Genomic DNA, 22689 nt, shown 5'->3' with positions numbered 1-22689 from the left:
TGAGTAAGTTGAGAAAATTAGTTAGGTTAGTTATTTGTAATAAATATATGTTATTTTTTCTAAAATACTATTACTAATCAAGTGTTATTTGATAAAACATTTAACATGTGTAACTATTACAATGACTACTTTAAATAAATAAATAAATATAAAAAAAATATATTAATATCTTATATTTAAAATCAAATTAAAAGTCAAATTACCTGGACGGAAGGTAATAGCCTAATAGTAAATGAATCCTTGTTTTAATTCACCATGCATGTGTCACCTTATTTTGTATCCTAGGGGAGACGACGTACGCTTTTGTCAGAAGTAGTAATAATATTAATAGCACATTTAATGCACGTCAACGGCTTAGTTCTTCATGCATGTATGGGTGAAAACAGGTCAAACCAGATTTCAGTTATAAATAGGTTTAAACTTAAAATAAAGGTATAAAACTTGAGCCGGTATAGTTAACAGGGTATATATTTACAGTAGACAGATTAGTCATAAAATATTCAAAAGCATATAGAGTGGGGTTGAGTGTGTATACGAAAGAATGAAATCAGCAGTATTATTTTTTCAAATTTCCGGGTTAAGTTTACCCATTGAAATGGATTCATTTTGGAAGCTAAAACAGCTCATACTAACAACCAATAAACCTCGTGGGTGATGATGTGTCGTATACATCCCATTGGCATTTACAGTCACCATGAATATGTAATACTACAGCTATAGCTAGCTAAAAGATCGATCCTGTGCATAATTCGCCAACTATTTAAGTGTCCTCACCTTATTAATCTGATCAGTTTTAGCACCATCACTCCTCACTTCAGACTACAGGTAATATAGTATAAATGAATCCTTATTTTTAATTCCTTTTAACTTTAATAATGTTGAGCATCATGATAATTTAATCCACTTATACTTTGGTAGTTATCCGTTAGTTTAATCTGCCAAGGACAAGGACATCCACACGACTTCTCTATTATGATTATGTAAATAACTAGTTTGGACTTCGCTCGAAATTTGAAATAGTGGGCCACGCTATTTACCCTTATAAAAATAATAAAATTTTTAATAAATGTTATTCTATATTAATTAATATACTAAATAGACATAGCCTAGCAGGTGGAAATAAAATTTCTGTACTTTAATTGCACATAAATCAAAATGAAGAAACAACTAAACAAAATATTTAGTCTAAAAAAGTTGGGGAGCCATTTATAGGTCGGGTATATTTCGCTCATAAAAAATAATGGGTTCAGCCACTAAAAATTTTGCCCATTTATTTTTTCTCCCTAAATTTTTTCAAATAAAACCTCTTTCTCTTTTTTAATTTTAACTTTTTCATTGTTACGGTCCCAATGTCCCTTCCCATTTATTTTTGGAATGTGCATTATTGTGAATATGGGATTGTACAGCCGTTTCTCAAAATTGGACTAATAAGGCTAATGCAGTTTTAAATAGAGTTCTTCATGAGGAAGTACACATATACGGCGTCTCCAAGGATATGAGAGTGCCGATTAAGCTCTTGTTTTGTAAACTTGATAAGACCCTATATGGTCTAAAGCAAGCACTTCGTGCTTGGTTTGAGAGACCAGTAACGTAGTAGCCTTGATTAAGCTTGGGTTCCATCCGCATTATTTCCACTGATGCTTCCTCTTCAAAAATTTCTTAGATGATTCAAGCTCTAAATAAAAAAATTCTCTCCTAAAGATCTTAGCAGTCTGGACTATTTTCTAGGGATCAAAGTCGATCAAGAAGCAGATATTATATGGTAGACTATTCCTTGCTTGGGCTAAATACATTAAAGATTTGTCGCAAGGAGAAAGAACTCCTATAACAGCAGGACTCGCACTGTTCAAAGAAGGCAACAAGCTAATGGATGATGCTTCTCTTTACATATAGATCTGTAGATGGGGCCTTATAGTATATATGCCTTCATACAAGACTTGAGATAAGTTTGCTGTGCAATAAGGTCTGTTATTATTAGTTCATGCAATAGCTCCTCCACAAGAACATTGGAAAGCAGTGTCAAGCGTACTCTGATGAGATATCTAACTGCAACTACAAGTCATGGACTTCAGCTAAAATCATCCAACGATAAATCAATGATGCTTATTGTGATGCTAGCTAATTGGGCCACACGGACTGTAATGACAGAAAGATTTGTGTGTATTTTGACGGAAACTTGGTGTCTTGGTCATCAAAGAAGCAAACCACTGCAGCAAGATCCAGCACGGAAGCAGAATATATAAAAGTATGGCCTCATTTGCGGTAGAAGTACCTTTTGTCATAATCTAGATTCCAGGGGCAGTATTGATCATCACAGCCAAGTACTGGCTCAGTCTTTGACGACTTGAAGACAAGTAGAGGTGTAGGAGAGTCCCTTCAATTAATGGCGAATGTTAGAGAAGTCATTAAGTAGTTATTAAGTGTATTAGTCCTGTCGCAAGTATGAGTTCAGTAGTAACTAAGTGAAATTTCAAAGAAAATTATGAAATTTACAAGTTGAACACAAATAAAATTCTCTTGTAGTGCTAAAAATTCCTCAAACTTGTAGTAAAAATATAAAATGGTAACCCTGGAAGAACAGACATATTTTATAGCAGAGTCTTGAACCCAACATAGATAAAATTACCATTGACTAAGTTCAGTTCAAAGCTTGGCCTGTTTGCTGGCCCAACAGATTTATGGAGAAAAAGCTCCACCAAAGAACACTTTCTTACATGCCAAAAACAGAAACAAGGGACAAAAGACAAATTAAAAAGTGAAGGCTTCCTTCAAGGCAAAATGAGATGTCAAATGATTAATAATCCTTAGTCAGTGGTGCCGTGGGTCAGGGCCCTCAGGACTGAGTCGACTCGGCCTGCGTTGGCCCACCATCATCATGCTCGCCTTCACTGAAACTACAGCAACAGCTTCTACTGCCACCTTTGACTTTAACTTTGACTTTGGCTTTGACTTTGACTTTGACGTGAGGACATCTTCCTTCGAGCCTGAAAAAATGGCGTGGCGACGAGATTCAAGGCATGAAAAAGAGCACAGCAGCAATATGAGGCAAAACCACGACCTCAATAACTTGGCTATCTCCATAATATTCCAAGATTCTCAACTTGCAATGAGAAATGATATTTGAGACTCGAGCTCGTAGATGAGAGTTAAGTTCAATTCCAAAAGACACACGTATATGTGTGTATATATAAGCCGGCTTGGGCAGGAGAATGACGGCAATTAAGGCAAGTGGGAGCTGATGCTGGAATGGCAAATAGATGTTCACTTTAGGGATACCCTACGCATTGTCAAGGGACAAAATTAAAGGAAGGCCTAAGATCCCGCTCTCCTTAATTACTACTAGCCGTCTGTTTCTATTCCACACACACACACACACACAAAAGGGCGAGAGGGAGCCCTGTTGCAGTACTTTTCTGATATGATGTCACTGACTTGTATATACCACGATGATGTGGATGTGGACCATACCAATTGATGATTTGGTACAAGTTGAATTGTTTTATTTTTTGGGATATGAAAGTCAAAAAGATAGCATAACCGATCGAAAAGAGTGGTTGATAATGGTTGAAAGAAAACCTAGGAGGGGTAGCAAATAGATGGAACTTGCAGGACTACTAGTAGAACCACTTGATGCACTTGAGATTTTTTCAGCCGAAGTTTTCCTTTGTTTCTTTAAAACTATTTATATGATATTAAATTTTGATAATAGATATCTTTCCTATTCTTATTATAAGATCTTTTAATATGTTTCATAATATAACACGTTTTGTTTAAAATACTTTTTTTTTCCATTTAGTATCCCTTACTAATCATAAAAGTTTCTAAATAGTTAACCAAACTCTTGTAACTAATGATTTTTATCGAGGATGGTTTTAATATTTTACAAAAAAGTAACTAATTTTTTTAAACTCATTTCATTAATTTATGTACAATTATTATGAGATGCTTATTATAAGTTATAATGAGGACCGGCAGGGAGTATTTGTCAGAATTCTTAACTAATTGGAGTAACAGACATATGTGATTGGATTATACTAATATAATTTAAATTTCTATAGGAAAATAGAACGCGCCCCCTAGCTATAATGTGAAGGAATCTTTTAATATCTGTAGCCACCCAAAACTAAGGACTGGCCTAGTCTATGGGCCTATGGCTTGGGGATTTTTTTTTTTGTTAAAACACAGGTATCCTCCTATTGAAGGCAATCCTATTCGAGGTATTGTCGAGCATTAAATATGAATACCTCTTCCAGCGGGGATTCGAATCTTGGTTCACCATGTTATGATAGATTAACCCTTCTGCTAGACCCAATCTCTCTTGGTCTTGGGAACTTAATATAACAAAAGAAACCGTACATTCCAACCCAATCCATAATTTTCAATTTTATGCCTCCTGTTGCAGTTTCTTCGGTTATCATCTATTCAGTGCATTGCTATTAGGGTTGAGTCTAATTGAAAGAGTTCCTTGTAGCATGATGAATTAAAATCTAAATTTTTATTGAGAGAGATGTTTATATTTAGTACCCAATAATATCTCAAACAAAATTATTTCTGATAAAAGGATACTGTGCCTAATAAAAAAAAATCAATTTAGGTGCGCAAATTGGCTCGTCAATGGGAACCTCTCGCATTTTTGTATTTGTTGTTTGAAAATGCGGGTGATCCTCCAGATCCAACGTTATATAGTTCTCATGCTATAAGCAAATATATGTCAAATTAAGGATATTGAAAATGGAGGAAATAAGCTAGTTAGATTTCCTACTGTAAATGTTAGGTTATATTTACAGACAGCAAGATCAGATTAATCAGATATAGAGACAAGTTACATTGCACTACTCAAGAACATCAAATGACTCGGACTCACATTGCAAAAGTTAATGCGTGCTACTACTTCTGGTCCTAAATATAAAAGCTAATTAACTAATTTAAATAGATTAAGAAAATATGTTAAGTTAGTTATTTAAATATGTGGTCTTTTCCTTGCTAATCAAGTTTATTGGTTAGAATTATCATTATTAGAAAGAAAATCTTAGAAAAAGATGAATAAATATGAGAGACAAAATGGATTGGGGTCTTATATTTAGTAATAAAATAAAAATAAAAGAAAGTCTTATATTAAGGACCGGAGGTAGTATATATAGTATGTAGGTTTGAAATTTATATATATATATATATATATATATGTAGGTTCAACCTGCTAGATGTACATATATGCGTATTCACCTATGAGATTCTCACACACACGCACACACACAATGCACGGCCTATTACTATTATTTCCTTATAAATTGCATGTGACTTGGCGTCGTGAACTAGGGGTCCTATCAGTTCCCAGAACGACGATGACCCCTTTGAAAAGAATTATTGGCTTAGCTGAGTAATTGTCGCAAATTTGCCACTTCTTAGTTGAAGCCCAAAATGTTATCTCTCTCCTTGATTAAATTATATCAATTGCACCAAGAATCTCTTCAATTAGATTAGATGTTTCTGCGGAGATTCCCTTAATTAATTAATGTTTGATTAGTTGATAAAAATATACAATTTAATGTCTAATTTGTACGATAAAAGTAAAAGAAAACGTCATTGCTCTGCACTCAACCACACTGCATGGATGTTAGAGGTTGGTTTATCTACCCTGTTGGATTAATCTATGATCCAAAATCCGAAGTCAATTAATTAAATACTCCCTCTGTTCCTTAATATAAGAGACGAATAACTGAATTACGTTGATAAAAAAAACAGTTAAAATTATTTAAGAACAATCAATGTGTAAAAAGTATAATTTTTTTTCCAAAAAGGCCCTCATTAATAAGGAGAGAGAGCATGAGAGAGAACAATGGTAAATTATTTAAAGAAAGAGAAGTGGGAAGAAGAGAGAGTATGAGTTGGAGAAAATAAATATGGGTAAAATAGGAAATCAACACAAAAAAATAGAGACAACTTTTAAGTGTCTCTTATATCTAGGAACATGTCATAAGCATCAAATGTCTCTTATAATAAGGAACGGAGGGAGTAATGTTTAATTTGTAGGGCAAAAGTAAAATAAGAAGCCATTGCTCTCTGCACTAGAGTCTCGGACATCTAATATGGATTAATCTCCCATATCCAATAGTCCAAAGTCAATTAATCCATTAAGTAATTTAAAAAGTAATGTAATTAATTTCCTTTAAAAAGTGTGGGATAGTGTGGGTTACTGTTATGAGTTTCAAAAGCAAAGTGTACTGATTTACAATTTTAAGAGATTCTCTTCTATTCAATAAATCAGTCTTTTGAAATTTATCTCTCTTTGTTTTTACGTTCCTAATAAATGAGCTTTTATTGAGAGGTCAATATTCACAAGAAAGCTACCTGTGGGAAATTTCAACCGCTAAGGCTATGTTTGGATCTCAGTTTGCAATGCTCAAAGTGCATTGAAATGAGTGAAACTACGGTTACAAACTACAATGGATAAAAAATATTGTTTGCGTAGCCTATTTTCTCCAACCAACTTCTGGGCAAACCGTTGGCCGTTTCCAATGCTGGGCTGTGTTGCTTTTGGGACGTTTGAAAATGAGATCTACCGTTATTGGAGCATTAATTGCTCATAAAAATATGACCTACCAGCTTTAACCCTCCTTGGATTTCCCCTCTACCAAAATCATTCACAGGTCTGAAGGTCGCTACTTGTTGCCTCCCCTGTTTCTGCGTCGATGATAATGAGCTCGGTGGGGATGAGAGTGAATGATTCACGATCAATCTCGCTCAAGCTCTGCTCCTGTCGTCTCTCTCTCTTAGTCCTCTTTGTGTTGAAGACGATGAAGAAGGTCGAGAATGGTGATGAATGGCGATGGTGAAGGTGGAAGGGAATGATGGTCTCGGGTCCTGCTCTGCCACTCGCTGTCAAAAACGATGAAGGAGGGAAAAGGTGGTGATGGTTGCGAGGGTGTGGTATGCGTTGGCAGATGGTGACTGATGGATGATTAAGGACGGTGAGGTTGGGTCTTGGGTGTGTGCGAGTTTTTTTTTTTTGGAAGGCTGCATGTGTGAGGTCATATATATGGGAAGGGGTGTTGAAGAATAATCCTCATTCTTCCACCGTTCTGCTCCCTTCAGCTTTGTAAGAACTGAGAAGATGATAATGATGTCCCTTGCCCTAAATGAAAACGCATAGTTTTATTCTCTTTTTCTTTTAAAAAAAATAAATCTGATGTCCTCCTTTATTTATTATAATAATTATCTACAATGTGTTTTTAAATTTTTCTTGGTAACAAATATTCTCATTTTAAAATTTCACCAAAAAACTATTTATATTTTATCATAATAATTTTATGTATTTTTTAAAAATATTATTACATTAAAAATATAAAATTTCAAACACTACTATTTAATAAAGTCTATGCTCTTTTCAATCATTTTAGAACTAAACTAACTTTTCTATTAATCATCCAAACAACTTTCAATTTTTCTAACTGACTTTTTAAAAGCATCTATCCAAATATATACTAACTGACTTTTACTCTAATTTCAGTTATAAAAGTCAGTTTGCCTAGAAGTTAGTTTTACCTAACGTCAATCCAAATACACTCTAAGAAGTCAAGTGAAATGTCGTAGTGCAGAGAGAACGTTAATATAGAAGGAGGTGCATTGTTATGAATTTCATGTTATAAAACTTTCTCATAAATAAAATATGATTGATAAGTTTAAGGGATTCTCCCTCAAGAGATAATTGATTTAACATGCACATGTATGAAATTTAATTATCTTCCTTCTAGAGATAATTCTTTCGCTTCTAGTTGCTTCAGACCTCCATTTCGTTGCTCTTTCTCGGACTAAGTGTGCAGGGACTTAAATACAAATATTTTCAGATTTATACCTGAAATTGTGAGTTTTGCAGTACCTTTTTACAAAGATCATATTTCAAGTTTTCCTCGTAAATTTCATTAATTATGTGTTGAAAGGTGATTATTAGTCTTTAATTTATTTAACTAAGGTCTCAAAATAATAAAATAACTACCAAAAATTACTAATAACAAGGAAGAAGTTGTTATTTTGGGTGGCATTGTGACCGATAATCGCTTAGGCGTCAAACCCTTCACTCGTGTGATTGTGTTTTTCTGGCCTATATAGTCCAATTGGATTACGAATAAAAAAAAGGGTAGAATAACAGTTAGGTCATAAAAGAGGATATTAATAATAATACAATTAGGTCAGCTTAAAAAAAATATAATTAGGATTCTGACAATTCTTTTTTAAAATAACTGTAAATAATGATTCAAACAAGTGTAATGTAGTAGATTAGGATTGGATATGCAATTTGATCTGTAAAATTAGATTTTAGATTCTCTCCAAAATATAGAAAAAAGGGAATATTGTCTAATGGTTTCTGACTAGCTCCTTCATTAATAACATGGCCAGGAATGACTTGGCAATATCCTATTTAAACCATACTATCGCACAAAATGTCGACTTCAGCTTCTCTGCAGAATACAAAATCCGCAAATCAGTGTATATCTTCTGATTTTATATTTATATAGCAGGATGAAAAGTGATGATCTTGTCTTGAAATTTATAACATAAAACAAAATAATTTAGTTTAATCTGCAAATTAATGATCTGTACGTGGATCATGAGATCTGTAAATTAAAGAAGATGGATCACAAAATACCCCACTTCAAGAAATTAAAATGTCCCCACTTTGGATGTGGATAACGATGAAAAGTTGAGCCACCTTTTCGATGAAATTCATGCCATCGAGTGGACATCACTATTATTGCTCTTTTCCTATTTTTCGTTTAAAGTCACTTAATTTAAGTCACGCAGACCTCTCCACTTCGGAGGATATATATATATATATATATATATATATTTGTGAGTGTGTTAAAAATTTGCCTTCAATTGCGGAATTGAAAAAAAAAACTTTTTTTTTTAGGGTTAAGGTACATTCAGCACCTCGTAGTATTTTTTTCGTATGCATTTAGCATCCTAAAGTATTTATAGTGCATCCAACATCCTGAAGTATCTTTTCAGGTGTGTCCAGTATCGTTAAATATTTTTTGATGCATCTAGCGTTTTAAGGTATTTTTTTCATGTGCATCCAATATCCAAAGATATTTTTTCATGTATCCAGCATGAAAGCAAAAAAAAAAAAAAAAAATTCAAGGTGCTAGACGCACCTAAAAAATACTTCAGGGTACTGGTTGTATCACAAAATATTTTAAGATGCTAAATACACTTGAAAAAATATTTCAGGAGCTGAATGCAGTTTAACTTTTTTGTCTAATTTCCCCTTCACTCCAAGATCTAAAATTAAACATATGATAACCCATATATAGTGTTCAGAATTATCTTGGTTAGAAGATGACAATCTATTCGTTCCAAAAAAAGAGGCAAGGTTCTTGTAATTCCTCTACTTTATTGGGTAAACTATAATCAACGTCTGCTTTTTTGGGGGGGGGGGGAGAAAACTATGATGAGGTACAACGTTCAACTAAAAAATCTGCCTCATTGCCTGTGCTTGCTCTGTCCTTGTTCTTCCTCCATCAAGCCACTGGCATTGAGTCTCTCATTTTCTGGTATCCTGTTCCTGAAAGCGTTTACTTCTTATTCCAACCTCAGCAGCTACCTCTGGCTTGACTTCCTACTTATGAAACACTGACACTTCGTATTTTACCTTGTTCTGTGCCATACCAGGTTTGTGTCTCCCGGCCTATCCATCAGTTATAAACACAAATTAGACTTACTTTGTACGGAAGGGACATGAGCTTTAAACAAGGAGAGACAAACTTCACATGTTTTGTGCCGCTGGTCATCACACTTTCTCAATACCGTGCATTATTTCATTAATTAATGATCCCGGTAACTAAGTAATTAAGCCGATTCATTTACAACTTAAGACTAATATGACCCATGCTCTTTTTACGGCACCTAAACAGCAATTCAATCATGCATATGTACGTGAAAATTAAAGCGTCAAGTTCTGAAGGTGACAGAGAAATAAACCACGCAAAAAACATCGACTAGAACACTAGATAAGTTATAACAACACTGTCCTTTATGGCTATTCTAAACGCATGTTATTATTTGGTTCCACTAGAACTTGGGTGGGGCTCTTGAAAAGTCAACGGGACGGCTACATGGATATATATATATATATATATATATATAGATTATAGAGAATGTTCTTACTCTAAACTTGTTTTCGTAAACGACGAATCCTCACAGTAGACAAACCAATTAGCACAATGGAAATAGTGATGTGGCTCAATCATATTATAGAGAAATCCAATGGGTCACTTTTAGCGCATTAGCTAGTCTGAACACATACATATCAGAAACTTTTGACGATTAGCAGAAGTGGGTTGCAAAAGTACAAAACAAGGGCACCGATAAATACTAGATGGTGCTTTTCATGCGTCGATCATATACTCCACTAGGCTAAGTCGCAGGAGAACAACAAAAGAAGCTTTTCAGAGCCTGTGAATATATAAATAGCTAGATCCTCAGCTCGGGTATAACACGTCTGTTATATTCATCAGAATCTTGAGGCAGCAAAATATAATGGCGAGATCCTTGAGTTTGTTTTTGTTCACTCTGGTGATAATGGTGTGGCTGTCCATGCCATCGTCAGAAGCTCAGGTGGTGAAGAATCACAATGATCTATCTTCATCAGCCCGTTCCCGGTTTGGCTCTGTGTTTTTGAGCAATGTGAAGCTCAACTTCAATGGCGGGTCCGAGGAGAGCGTTGGGTTCAGAAATGTGAAGGATGATATTGCGAAAGGAAGGAAATACCTGCGACCAAAAAGGGCGAGCCCCGGAGGCCCAGACGGACATCACCACTTCAAAATCACTGACGACGTCGTTAGTAAAAGGACTTGATCAGGTAGAAGATAAATATGCCACGAACTATATATTGTTGCATCCACACACACACATTAATGTCAATTAATATTATAAGCTTTGGGTGATGTTTTGTAGGGAGGGTCCAGCTTCTGTTCTTCAGATTTGGAGGGGACAAATCAGGAGTGGTTATTTCATCTAGTGAGCCTAAATTGAATAGTGATGGCAATAAAACGCTTCAACCTTTCCATCACAGAGTTGCCATGTACGTACGTGGCCAAAATAAACTGTGAATGTGATCATGAAGCTTTTTCTTCTTCTTTTTTTTTTTTTTTGGGATAGGTTTCATGTTTTGAGCATATTCCAAGTATTGAAGGAATTTGGATGCCTCCTGTTAATGGAACTAAACAATGAGTGTGTGAGTTGTGATAAAAACAATGAGTGGCTCAAGTAAGTACAAGAATAAAGTACTCTGTTAGAGGAAATTTTGACTTTGTTTTAATAATAAGATCAAATTATATTAAAGATAAAATGATTGCAAAGAAAGCTGAAGTTTGGATTAGACCAATAGCACAAGTTGGGCCTAGAAGGAGGTCACAAAATAAATTTAAGGAGTCCCCGGTCTTTAATACTACTTTCAGTATTTAATATAATACTTCGTTTGATTTTTATTTTATTCTTAAATATGAGATTCAAATCTATTTTGTCTCTCATATTTATATATTTTTTTCAAGGTGATCCTTCTAATAATAATAATTATAATCTATACATTTGATTAGTAAGGATATTTTAAAAAAGATAACACCTATTTATTACAAATAACTAACTTAACTTATTTTCTTAATTTACTCAAATCAATCAACTAGCTCTTATATTTAGGACTGAAGGTAGTATATGACCTCATTGTGAAGTTGATTTTGGTCTTAAATGTGAAACCTATTTTTTATATTTATCAGTTTTTTTTTCTAAATTGCCCTAATTAATACTCCCTCAACGATACTTAAGTAGAAAGATATTAAGAAAGATGATTATGATATTTTAAGATAAACATCATATTTCTTATAATTAACCAACTAACCTAACTTTTTTAATTTAATTAAATAAATGTTATATTAAAAATAAGAGGCAAAGGAGTAGTATATTAATCACCCACGAGAGACATAACAGAGGAAATAAAGGAGCCCAAATAAGAACCAGCAGTGGAATCTACATGAGCTTTTTTTTTGTTTTCTTAACATAATGACACCACAACCAACGGGGAGGTTTGGTTTGACAGAATGAGTTAATCCCTCATAACATAACGAATCAAGATAGGATTGTCTTTAATAAGAGAATACTTACGTTTTAGTTATAAAAAAAAATAATGACACCACATTGGAAGAAACAACTCGACGAGTTCCGCGTTTGATAATAAATCTCTCTGGCTTTTTTTTTTTCCCCTTTTTTGGGTAAGAAGGGAGGGGAAAAAAAAAACAGAAGAAGCCACAAATCTCTTTGTTTTTTCCCCCGGCGTGGCAAGGGAAGAAGTTATCGCTTGCAACTCGAAAAAAAGCCATCCTTTGTTCGGCCCAAAAAAAATCACAAGACATAAAAATGAACCTAATGTGGGCCCAAATGAAGCTGAGACGACTTAGGTTTTGCGTTCAAAATTTCCAATAGAGCCCAAATTTGGGGCTACGTGTTCCCACCATGAACTGGATTGGATGGTTAAACTCGAAACCCCCCTCAGTGAAATCAAATTATTAACCTCTTGCTCCGAACATGATTATCTCCTATGGCTTAAGGTTAAAATTATCTTAACAAATATGTTTTTTGAGATCCAAACATGTGTTTTTTTTTTTTTGAGATGAGACTACTTACCATCTTAACTATTATTGGTAAACATGTCTCTTTTAATCTCAAGTCCCATGAAATAAAGATTAATCAACCCACACAACCACACAGACACACAAATTAATCAATCCGCGATCCGCATTCCATTTAGGTCGCACAGCAAGTTCGCATGAGATAGAAGAATGCTTTCTGCTGTGTGAGAGATTAATTAACGTTTTCGTTCAAAGTAAAAAGAGGGATCGAGTTAGTTTAATTTGTCTTGTATTATTATTTGGTCCTTACTCCACTCTCAGAATCTCAGAACCAGTTTAAGTATTTATCACCTTAAAGAACACCCTAAGCTCATATGATCTGGATCGTTTAGATTTAAAATTTTTAATTAACCATTTTTAAATAGAAAAAAGTCACTTTTTGAAAAAAATGATAGTTAAAATATTATCTTTATTTTAAATTCTATACCTATTAAAATAATTATTTTGAAAAAAATAAAAGTAAATAAAATCAAACATGGATTGTTTATATCAGATCTGAATAATACAAATCTGATGAGTTTATGATGCCTATCAAAGCAATGAGTACCTAAACTGATTTCCTCCCTGTTTCAATCGCCCAGAAACTGCTTCCCCTTTATAAAGGACAAGCTACTTATTCGTATATTTCATTTATTTGTCCTGATCCAGCACAAGAAGGATTTAATAAAACCCAGTAGAAAAAATATTGAGTGGCATATATTTTATATATAACTACTGTTAATATACAGTGGGATTATGAGTGTATACACTATATACGTACGAGCAAAATAAGCATAATTAATGGCAGGAATTTGCTAGTTAGAAGAGCTTAAGCGAATAAATCTTGGGAGTGATGTGTCGATTAGATCCAATAATTCCAAGCACTGAAACATGTGTCCGTCCGTCCTGTCCTTACTTGGGCGAACGGATTAACCCATAATTAACTTTTTACTCATTTTAGCTGATTGTCATCACCAATTTGACTAGCCACTTATTCTATTTTGGAACATTTTTAATGGCTGCACATTATTAGCATGTCCTAGTTTTTACTTGAGTCCACTTATATTGAAAGTTAGGTTTATCATTTATTTTATTATGTTATCATGTACAGTATATATCCTACAATAGCTTTGTTTATTAAATTAGAAAAAATTACCACTTTTTCGTTTCGTTATTGCAGCACATATATAATTAATTAACTGTTTCAAAATGAATATTAATTTAGTTGAATTGAAAAAGCTTTCCGTGCAACTCACGAAACATTCAACATATTGATTGATCTCGAAAACGTTGAGGCGATTTAATTGGTTTGATAGTTGGCGATGATTAATTAATTAATGAATTAATTAAAAGAACACAATTATCCAATCAACTTTGAAATGCAGCCAAAAGTCGAACACTATCTACTTCCACACCATTTAACCTAAAACTGGGAAAGGTAAACTTAGGGGAGAGATAAGTGAAATCAGCAGCATTATATTAGCTCCGGTTCTTAATATAAGAGATAGTTTAATTTTTAATTTGGTCCTAAATATAAGATCCCAATCTGTTTTGTCTCTCATATTTATCTATTTTTTAAAGTAGTTCTTATAGTAGTTGTATATGTTAAATGTTCAATTAAATGGTAGCTCTAGTTAATTTACATGATTAGTAAGGATATTTTGAGAAAGACAACACCTAATTATTGTAAATAACTAATTCAACAAACTTTCTTAATCTAATAAAATTAATCAATTAGTTCTCATATTAGAATCATAGCTAGTATTTAATTTCTTTAATTTCAATTTTGTTGTTACTTGTAACCACTAAAACGGCTGCAATTTGGAAGCTAAAATGAGAATGACCTAATAGTTATACGACGGAAGATTATGGACTCAAAACTTATGATTCCCAATAATATGTTGCAAGCGTGCTTAGTTTTGGCTTAGACCAGTGGCACACAAACACTCCAAGTGATTTGTCTCTTTATTTTAAAGGCCATACGCCTTTTCATGGGAAGGCTAAGAAACAGAAACTAACAAGTAATATTTTGTTCTGTTGCGGCCACTTTCATCGTGACGTACAACCTCTAAATCTACCGATTTGTTTTCAGATTTAATCTCTTTGAAAAGCTTGAATCTTAAGTAGGCAAACCTAGCTTTAGGGTAAGCGTATAAATATATATATATATGTAGATATTGCATTGCGCGTTTAGTGTGTGTGTGTGTCTGTGTATATATATATGGAGGTACTGCATTAATTGGGTTCAGTTTTGGGTTTCGACCTAAGGATATCTCTTCTGCAATAACAACATCCATTTCTTTAAGTTTCTGCTTTTTCTTGGAATCTGATAGATGATGGCGAAGTTTGGGTTGTGGCTGTGCCTCGTACTCATTGTCTGCTCAATTTCATATTGTGATTCACCTGACGATGATTTCATTCCAGGCTTGAAAGAGGATGATGATGCTTCCTGCAAGTCAAAGCCAAAGCTGCAGGCATTAAAACCACAAGCAGAAGAAGCTGTACTTGTTGATGATGAACTTTCAGAGAAATCAACTTACAATCGCCCACCAAACAAGTAAAGGCACATCACTGATTGATAAACGTGCTTCAAAATAATGGCAATATAATGCCTTCTCAGTTATTTTTCCCTTTTCCTTCTTTGTTTGTTTCTCATGGAAGAAGCTGAAGTGTTCTCTGGTGTAACTGGTCTTCATCTTTGGCAAATGAATGTCACCCTAGTTTGTGTTTCTTAGCCACTCTCGTTAGCAAGGAAAGGGCACAGATGTATATTCTCATTCGTGCAGAAACTAAGCATCAGAACACAGTTACGTACAACGTTAACAAATCGTTTATTTTGTCCCAGACGACCATTATATTTTAAGGTTCTGTGCATGGTCTTCGATCCTCCTTTGAATTAAAGAGATTACCATCCTGCTCCATCGATTTGAAGGTCAACTAGTTATAATTATGCAACTAAAATGTGTGTGCATATGACGTTCGGTCTTGTAGTGCATGCATTTACTATCGTTGTTGGTGGTCTATCCATAATTATATACATACGGTAAAGTGATGACTTTTCCTCTGAGTTGCTTTGTGCCTTGACATTTTCTTTCGCGTTTTAGTAAGCTATAATTAAAAAGCAAATGTCCAACTAAAATGAACCCCAACTAATGAAAAGAAACAACGGATGGCTAACTTGAGCTTGAATAAGTGTTTCTAAACTATATTTAGTTCTGGTATTTTTAGTATATAGAGATGTCGACGTCAAAACAGTTATTGAAAAGCATATACTACCTCCAGTTCTTAATATAAGACTCTGTTTGACTTTTATTTTAGTTTTAAATATAAGACACTAATATACTTTGTCTCTCGTATTTATATATATTTTTTTCCAAAACAGTCTTTCTAACAATGATAGTTCCAGTCAGTACACTTGATTAGTAAGGATATTTTAGGAAAGACAACACCTATTTAGAACAAATAACTGACTCAACTTATTTTCTTAATCTTCTCAAATTAGTCAACTGGCTTTTATAATTAAAATCGGATCGAGGTAGTATATAGGAGTATATGTATATATATAGTGGGATCGTCATGAGAGTACACGCTCCGTATGAACAAAACAAGCATGTGAGTACAGTTCTCTAGCGGCAGCTGTTAACATGTTGTTTAGCTTGTCTCATTATTTTCGATTTACACACACACACACACACACAGCATGAAATCTTGCACTACTACATAATTAAATTGCATCAGCACTATTCTATTTTAGAACATTATCAATGCTTGCGCAATGTTCTGCAGCTTGCATTTCTTGGTTTCTACTTGAGTCCACTTATCTATATAGGAAATTAGGTTTAATTTATAATTTATTATTTGATTATATTATCATGTAAATATCCCATAATGGCTCTGTCCATTAAATTAAAAAAATTAAAATTATCCTTTTTTTGGTTTTTTGTTATTTCATTTCATTACCGCACATGATTAATTAGCTGTTTCAAAATGAATATTATTCTAGTTCAAATTGAGAAGAAGCTTTCACTGCAACTCACGAGACATTCAAAATCTCTTCAAAGAGAAAATACAGATGGTAACTTAAACAAAATTAATATACACACATAATAATTAATACTAACAAAAAAATTAAATAATATTATTATATTAGACAAGTGTGATGCATTGATTGACGAACTTGAAAATGTTGAGTAAATGGTGATTTAATTTGATAATTAAGCATCGTCCTTGATTGATGGCTAATTAGTTTGCACGTTTGTTTGGGCGATTGAGAGGAAGAGGTTCGTCACCACCACTTACTGTAAAGGAAGCAAAATCAAGCTATGATTTGTGTGCGTGCGCGTGTTTTTTTTTTTTTTTCCGATCCTAATTCAGTGATCATTCAACCTACAATTTTTTTTTAAATACCAAATTTATTTTTTTAAAAAAAGTGTGAATTATAAATTATTTTTATTTTAAATTTTGTGCATATTAACATAAAAAATTATTTAAAACATACAAAAATTAAATCAAATCTTAAAATTAATCTGTACGGATGGTCTTTATTGAAATAAACGTTTTCTTGCTATCCCTTATTATTATGATAAACACTCCATGTTTATCTTTTTCCCCAGTATAGAATGTGCTTCCATTTTCTGTTTTCTAGATCAGTAAAACAGACATGTTTTATAGCAGAGGTCTGAACCCAATTCAAATACATTATTTATAGGTTCAGATAAGCTTCATCTGTTTGTTGACAGGCGGAAAAAACTCCACTTTGTAAACACTGTCTCACATCCCAAAACAAAAAGGACACCAAAAAAAAAAAAAACAAGAAGACAACTTTATTTTTTGTAAGACGAGGATGAATTAATAATCAAATGAACTAATTAATGACGAACGATGCCAGGATCAGGACCTCCAGGACTGAGTCGATTTGATTCCTCTCTGAATGGTATAGGAGACCTTAACGGCGCGTATGGTTGTGTGGCGAGACGCGCCGTGAAGTTGATGCTTCTCGGTGCTCAACTGAGGGAGCCGCTCAGGAAATGGGTTGACGACGACAACGACTCATTAACGTTCTTCATTATCTGAACCTCGGCTTCTGACATGAACAGCCTGCCCAGAACCAGCCAAGTCATGCACACCATCAAACCCACTCTTTCTCGCCATCATTATTTCTCTCGATCGCTACCCACACTATCCCCAGATTCTGATCTCTCTCTCTCTCTCTCTCTCTCTATATATATATATATATATATCTTTAATTGGCTGATGCGATATGTGGTTTATACAGAGACCATTATAGCCTTCAAAACAACATTTTTTTAATCCCTCCCAGGCTTCCCACTAACACACTTGGAGATAACTCTTCATGCACTATCTTGTGTCTAATATTGTATCCTAATTATATGACCCACGGCGCACATTATATGTACATGATGCCTTCCTTTAAGAGCCTCATCGTTTGGGGGGAGGGAAAAAAAAATCATAGGGCGGCAGGGTCGGCCTCTTCTTTCTGAAGAAGATTAACATTTGATTAAGTGAGATTTGTGTTATTTTAAGTTTTGTATCTTATAAATTACTATTAAAAACCCACTAGCTTTTATTTGCCAGCACGATGCGTACTGCGCGCGCGCGCGCACACGTGTATGTATATGTCCAACTTTTAGTTAGAAATGACAAGACAGAATAAATCAGGAGAAGGAAACTTTTTTTTCTCGTCCTCGTAGGTTAGCACTTCGCCTTTTTTTATTTCGATGACAAAATCCCATCTAGTTGATATGGTTCTTATCTACTTTCTCCTTGAGGATATTTCTGTTTAGTAAGCATTTTGTTAGATGCATTATATAATACCACCGAGGCACCCACTCGTCTCCAGCTAGTCTTTTATGTATATTGCCAAGGATGTTCTATTTCTTTTCTAGAATTTTCAATGTCAATAACGTAAGTAGAAAACTATAGATAAGATTATCTCATTATTATATTGTTCTAATGAAATAAAAAAAGAGGTCATCTAGATGAGGTGGATGCTTTACCCCCAACCACCACCACATATATATTTAGGAGCTAACGCAAGCATGGTTGTGCTTATACACGATGAATGTAGAAATTACGTGTTGTGTAGGAAAAAGTGTTAGGATATGGTTGTGTAAGAGGCGAAAGATTTGGGGATTGCCCCGTCCCGGGGGGTGGGAATTCTTATATTATTGAAGGCCAGACGTCTTTCTTGCGTGGTCCTTTTAATTCTCATCAAGTTTTCCAAAGCCAGGGAGCAATAATGGAGCTATTAGGAGTGGAGTCATATTGTAAGCAGCGTATAGCTTAGGACTTACTTCTTTTGATCTTAATTATAAAATCTCGTTTATATAAATCATGGTAGCCCTACACATTTCTAAAGCAGAATAGCAAATAAGAAGTAAAGGTTGAAAATATGATTTCCATCTTATAGTTGAAGGAGGTTTTGAGTGATAAGCTCTTCATACGAGTATTCAAATAACCACTCGCATCTTTCTACTTCCCCAAGCCTCCTACCTAATAATAGCCCTCGTGAGAGCATTAATTGTTGTGTTAGAGTAGTAGTATGTTGTTACAACATAAAGCCCCCTACCTAATATAACCCGGTATAAAGTATTCCTTTTGTCATTTGTGGATTCCTCCTCAGAGGCGGTTCTCATCTTTCGTATGAAATTTAAAAAAAAAAAAAAAAAAAAATCCCAAAGGGCGGTGGATAGTGAATACTTTCACCGCCAATACACCATTACTATATTATATAGGTGCGTAATGCAAGTGTGAGTGTGTCATGGATGTCAAAGTGTTGAGTCAAGTGAAGTGAAATGAAGTGTGACGATGGTGTGTGAGAGGTGAGCCATGTGAGGATTAAAGAGGAAAAGTCAAACTAATTTTATGTAAAACATGGTTAAAAGGAGTAGTTAAAATATTCTCTTGATTGAACTCCTCGCCCCCTCACAGCTTTCTCCTGTCTTCTTCCAAGTCTTATTAAGTATTCAAAGATTCACAACTTCAATTCAACAGGATTGCATAACTCTGTACCCTACACATACAGTAGAAAAAAACCAAAAGCTATATAACATGCTGGAACTCTTCCCTACTTGCAAAAATGAGAGACTCAAGGCAAAGTGCATTAATGGATGAAGAACAGGAATATCCGATGCAGAATTATATGTTACATTTTAGACCTGAAGCCTTCCTAAGCTTTAGAGACGGAGTCTGGAAGTTTTGCTTGTCAAAGTTTTGCCCCTTGCTTGACTACAGCAAATCCATTGCAATGATCAGCATATGCTAATAATCGAGGAATTATGAGAACCTTGGATCTATCTTGAACTTATAGATTGATATCTTCTAATAATTATGGAAGATTGGATTAACATGTTCGACTTTTATATCCTACAATGAAAGGCCAAAAAGAAGGAAATGTTTTCGGTTACTTGTTTTTTCCCCCCATCGTTGCTATTAAGGCCTTTTTTAAATGCGTAAGCAGCTGTAAGGTCTGGATAGTACGTTTGCAACTGACAAGTTTTTTTTTTATTTATATATAATATATATATATAAAATTTTTGCAATCATTTTAATGCAGGAAATAAAACCCGCAATCAATTTTAGGGTCAAATCACATAAATTCCATAAAAAGGAGGTCATGTTACTGCGTTGAATACAATCAAATGAACCGTAACCTGATCAATAACCAATATATCTTCAAAAATTACTTGACGCATATGCACCACACCGCAGATTTCACAATAAAAACTAGAAGAGGCCAAAACACAACTATTAAATGACAGATTTTTAAACGATCTATGAAGTTGTGTCAACAGATTTGTGAGATCCAGTCTAGATATCACAAGGGGAAACAATACCTTGTCTCTAAATCAAATGATGACCAATAACCTGACGGTATTGATATCTGATAAAGCAGGAAAAATATACGGTATAAGTCGAGAAGCTATTGTCCACCTAAATGTACACTGACCTCTGCATGCAGCAGTTTGCCGCCCATCAAGTTTGAATCTCCTTATATCAAGTGGAGGGCAAGTTTCTGAACCTTCCGAATGTTCATAATTGTTAAGGAATTAACCAAAGTTTATTTTCTACAACAAATTAAAAATGAGGGAAGGGCGGAAAGCAGATGAGGATATTTTTTTCTTCATAAATGGGATGATTCAGCATCAACAGGTTATTGTTATTCACACAACTGCCCGAACTATTAATTCTTTCGCTTCCTCGTGCTTCTTTTTCAGCATGTTGCAAATCTGCAAGAAATCACACTTAAATTTTAAGCGATGGTAATAATTTACTCTCCCTTTTCTTTTTCTCTTTTCCACTTCTAAGATACTGCATGCCTGGATGAAAATAAATCCTTTCACTGCCGTTAGCTTGGGAAAATTGTAATATAAAAGAGATGCTATCAAATTTTTAAATAATTGCAAGTACATAAGTAAAGTAAACCTGAATTTGTAAAGAAAAACATAACAAGCCCCCACCCCCTCCTGACTCACATCTTCAAGTTCCTTTGTATAAGACTCAGCCTTTTCAACAGTGCTGTTATCCTCCAAGAACGCAGAAGTGGGAAATTTCACTTCCATCAGGTTAATCTCCAGTGGACGTTGAAGTTTGGATGTGGGAGAATTGCAGAGTGAGCTGTTGGGCCTACTCTCCACCTGAATTTCATGATAGTAAAAGTGGGTGATTTATTTGGAAAAAAAATGATGTCGACAACTTTAGGGATTGAAATCCTCATATCATTGTATGTGATCAGTCGTCATCAAATAATACAATGCATCGGATTCGATATTCCCAAACCTTAATATACCTTTCCAACAACCTTTTCTGGGCACCCCTTGGAATTTCTGCCGTTATTTGGAAATATATTACTGGTTCAGCAAAGAATCAAAAGGAAAACAAAAAATGATAAAATAATAAGTAGTTCAACAAAAAACCTGATTTCACTAGGAGAGTGACAGAGTCGCTTCAGGGACCTTAAGGGCGCTAAATCTGCTTCTGAAAGCTGCAAAATTTTGCTCACAGCTGAGCTGAAATTGGCTAAGCATGTGTGGTGATTTCTTTTCAATGAAAAGTTGTTGAAGCTTCAACTTCTATAATTGTGAAGTTCTTCAACATTAAAATTCTTTTTCAAAAGAGAAAGAAAAAGAGATACATTCCAACTACGACAAGATGCGGGAAGAACATAGTGGGGAGAGAATCATGATTCAAACTACATTGTTTTTAAAAGTATGCCCCTCGCCTAGACTGGAGTATTATAGATATGGCTATACGGTGCCAAGGGAAATCATCGTCATCGAGTGGTGTTAAACCACTTGAGCGGGCTGATTCCTTCCTTCCAAAAAAAGAAAAAGAAAAAGAAAACAGAAAAGGAAAGGGCAGGCATTAAATTCCAAACCTCATTAGTGTTTTTCCTCTTTAGGAAAGGGGTCGCAGGCTTTTGATTCGGAGAACTGTCAATATGATGGTCAATCTTTGCTGCTGTAATGCCCCGCATTTCCTTATGTTCAGAGTTTGCTGGGGAGTTAGTTTTTTTTTTGACGTGCAGGAGTTGCTAATTCCTGTCAGTTTCGACAAGCCTAAGATAAGATATGAGCTGTCACTCAAAGCCAATTACGTGTTAACTGACTAATGAAGAAGGGAGTATTACACATTAGCATCATACTTTGCAGCCTTAAAGCCGATCTTGACAGCTTTAATTGAAGAAAGTTTATTTTCTTCTATGGTTGCCCTTAAATTTTTAAGGGGTTCCTTCTCTGAATTTTGAGCTTGAAGATTCACAGGCATCTTGTTGGCATGTCTAGCTGTTGTCTCAGTTAGGCACGAAGATTAACATGAGAACTGCAAAAAAACACCCAACAAAATGCAAATTATGGGCCATCACTGTGATAATTCCCAGAAAGTTTTGTTGTAAACTTAACATCTGAAAGTAGTCAGAGATGTAATTACATGCATAATCATTTCAAAATTAAATTATACTGAAACAAGTATTAACATGCAGAAAGGAAAGAAAAGTTAAAACAATTTCAGA

General features: G+C 34.4%; 1 protein-coding gene across 1 annotated transcript; it reads right to left on the bottom strand.

The window, feature by feature from the left end:
* Positions 1 to 20842: 20842 nt before the first annotated feature.
* Positions 20843 to 22468, bottom strand: LOC114722770 (uncharacterized protein At4g18490). Its single transcript, XM_028908864.1, has 6 exons — positions 22324 to 22468; positions 22057 to 22237; positions 21596 to 21663; positions 21469 to 21505; positions 21155 to 21316; positions 20843 to 20908 (listed from the first exon to the last, which is right to left on the bottom strand). Exons 2-6 carry the CDS (start codon positions 22153 to 22155, stop codon positions 20843 to 20845), a joined length of 432 nt encoding a protein of 143 aa, XP_028764697.1. The 5' UTR covers positions 22156 to 22237; positions 22324 to 22468.
* Between the last annotated feature and the right edge of the window lie 221 nt (positions 22469 to 22689).

Source organism: Neltuma alba, unplaced genomic scaffold, assembly GCF_004799145.2.
Source record: "Neltuma alba isolate B1F8T4 unplaced genomic scaffold, ASM479914v2 tig00012114_pilon, whole genome shotgun sequence".
Classification (NCBI taxonomy): Eukaryota; Viridiplantae; Streptophyta; class Magnoliopsida; order Fabales; family Fabaceae; genus Neltuma; species Neltuma alba.
Note: the sequence above shows the minus strand (reverse complement) of the source record. Positions and strands in the feature narration are given on the sequence as shown.

Bases quoted from the DNA above. Each gene is read 5' to 3' on its own strand.
- LOC114722770 (XM_028908864.1), bottom strand. From the start codon at position 22,155: ATGCGGGGCATTACAGCAGCAAAGATTGACCATCATATTGACAGTTCT. The intron at 21,664-22,056 runs GTTTGGAATTTA...AAAATTTTGCAG, and splicing joins AGAGGAAAAACACTAATGAG to CTTTCAGAAGCAGATTTAGC. The intron at 21,317-21,468 runs GTATATTAAGGT...CATGAAATTCAG, and splicing joins CAGAAAAGGTTGTTGGAAAG to GTGGAGAGTAGGCCCAACAG.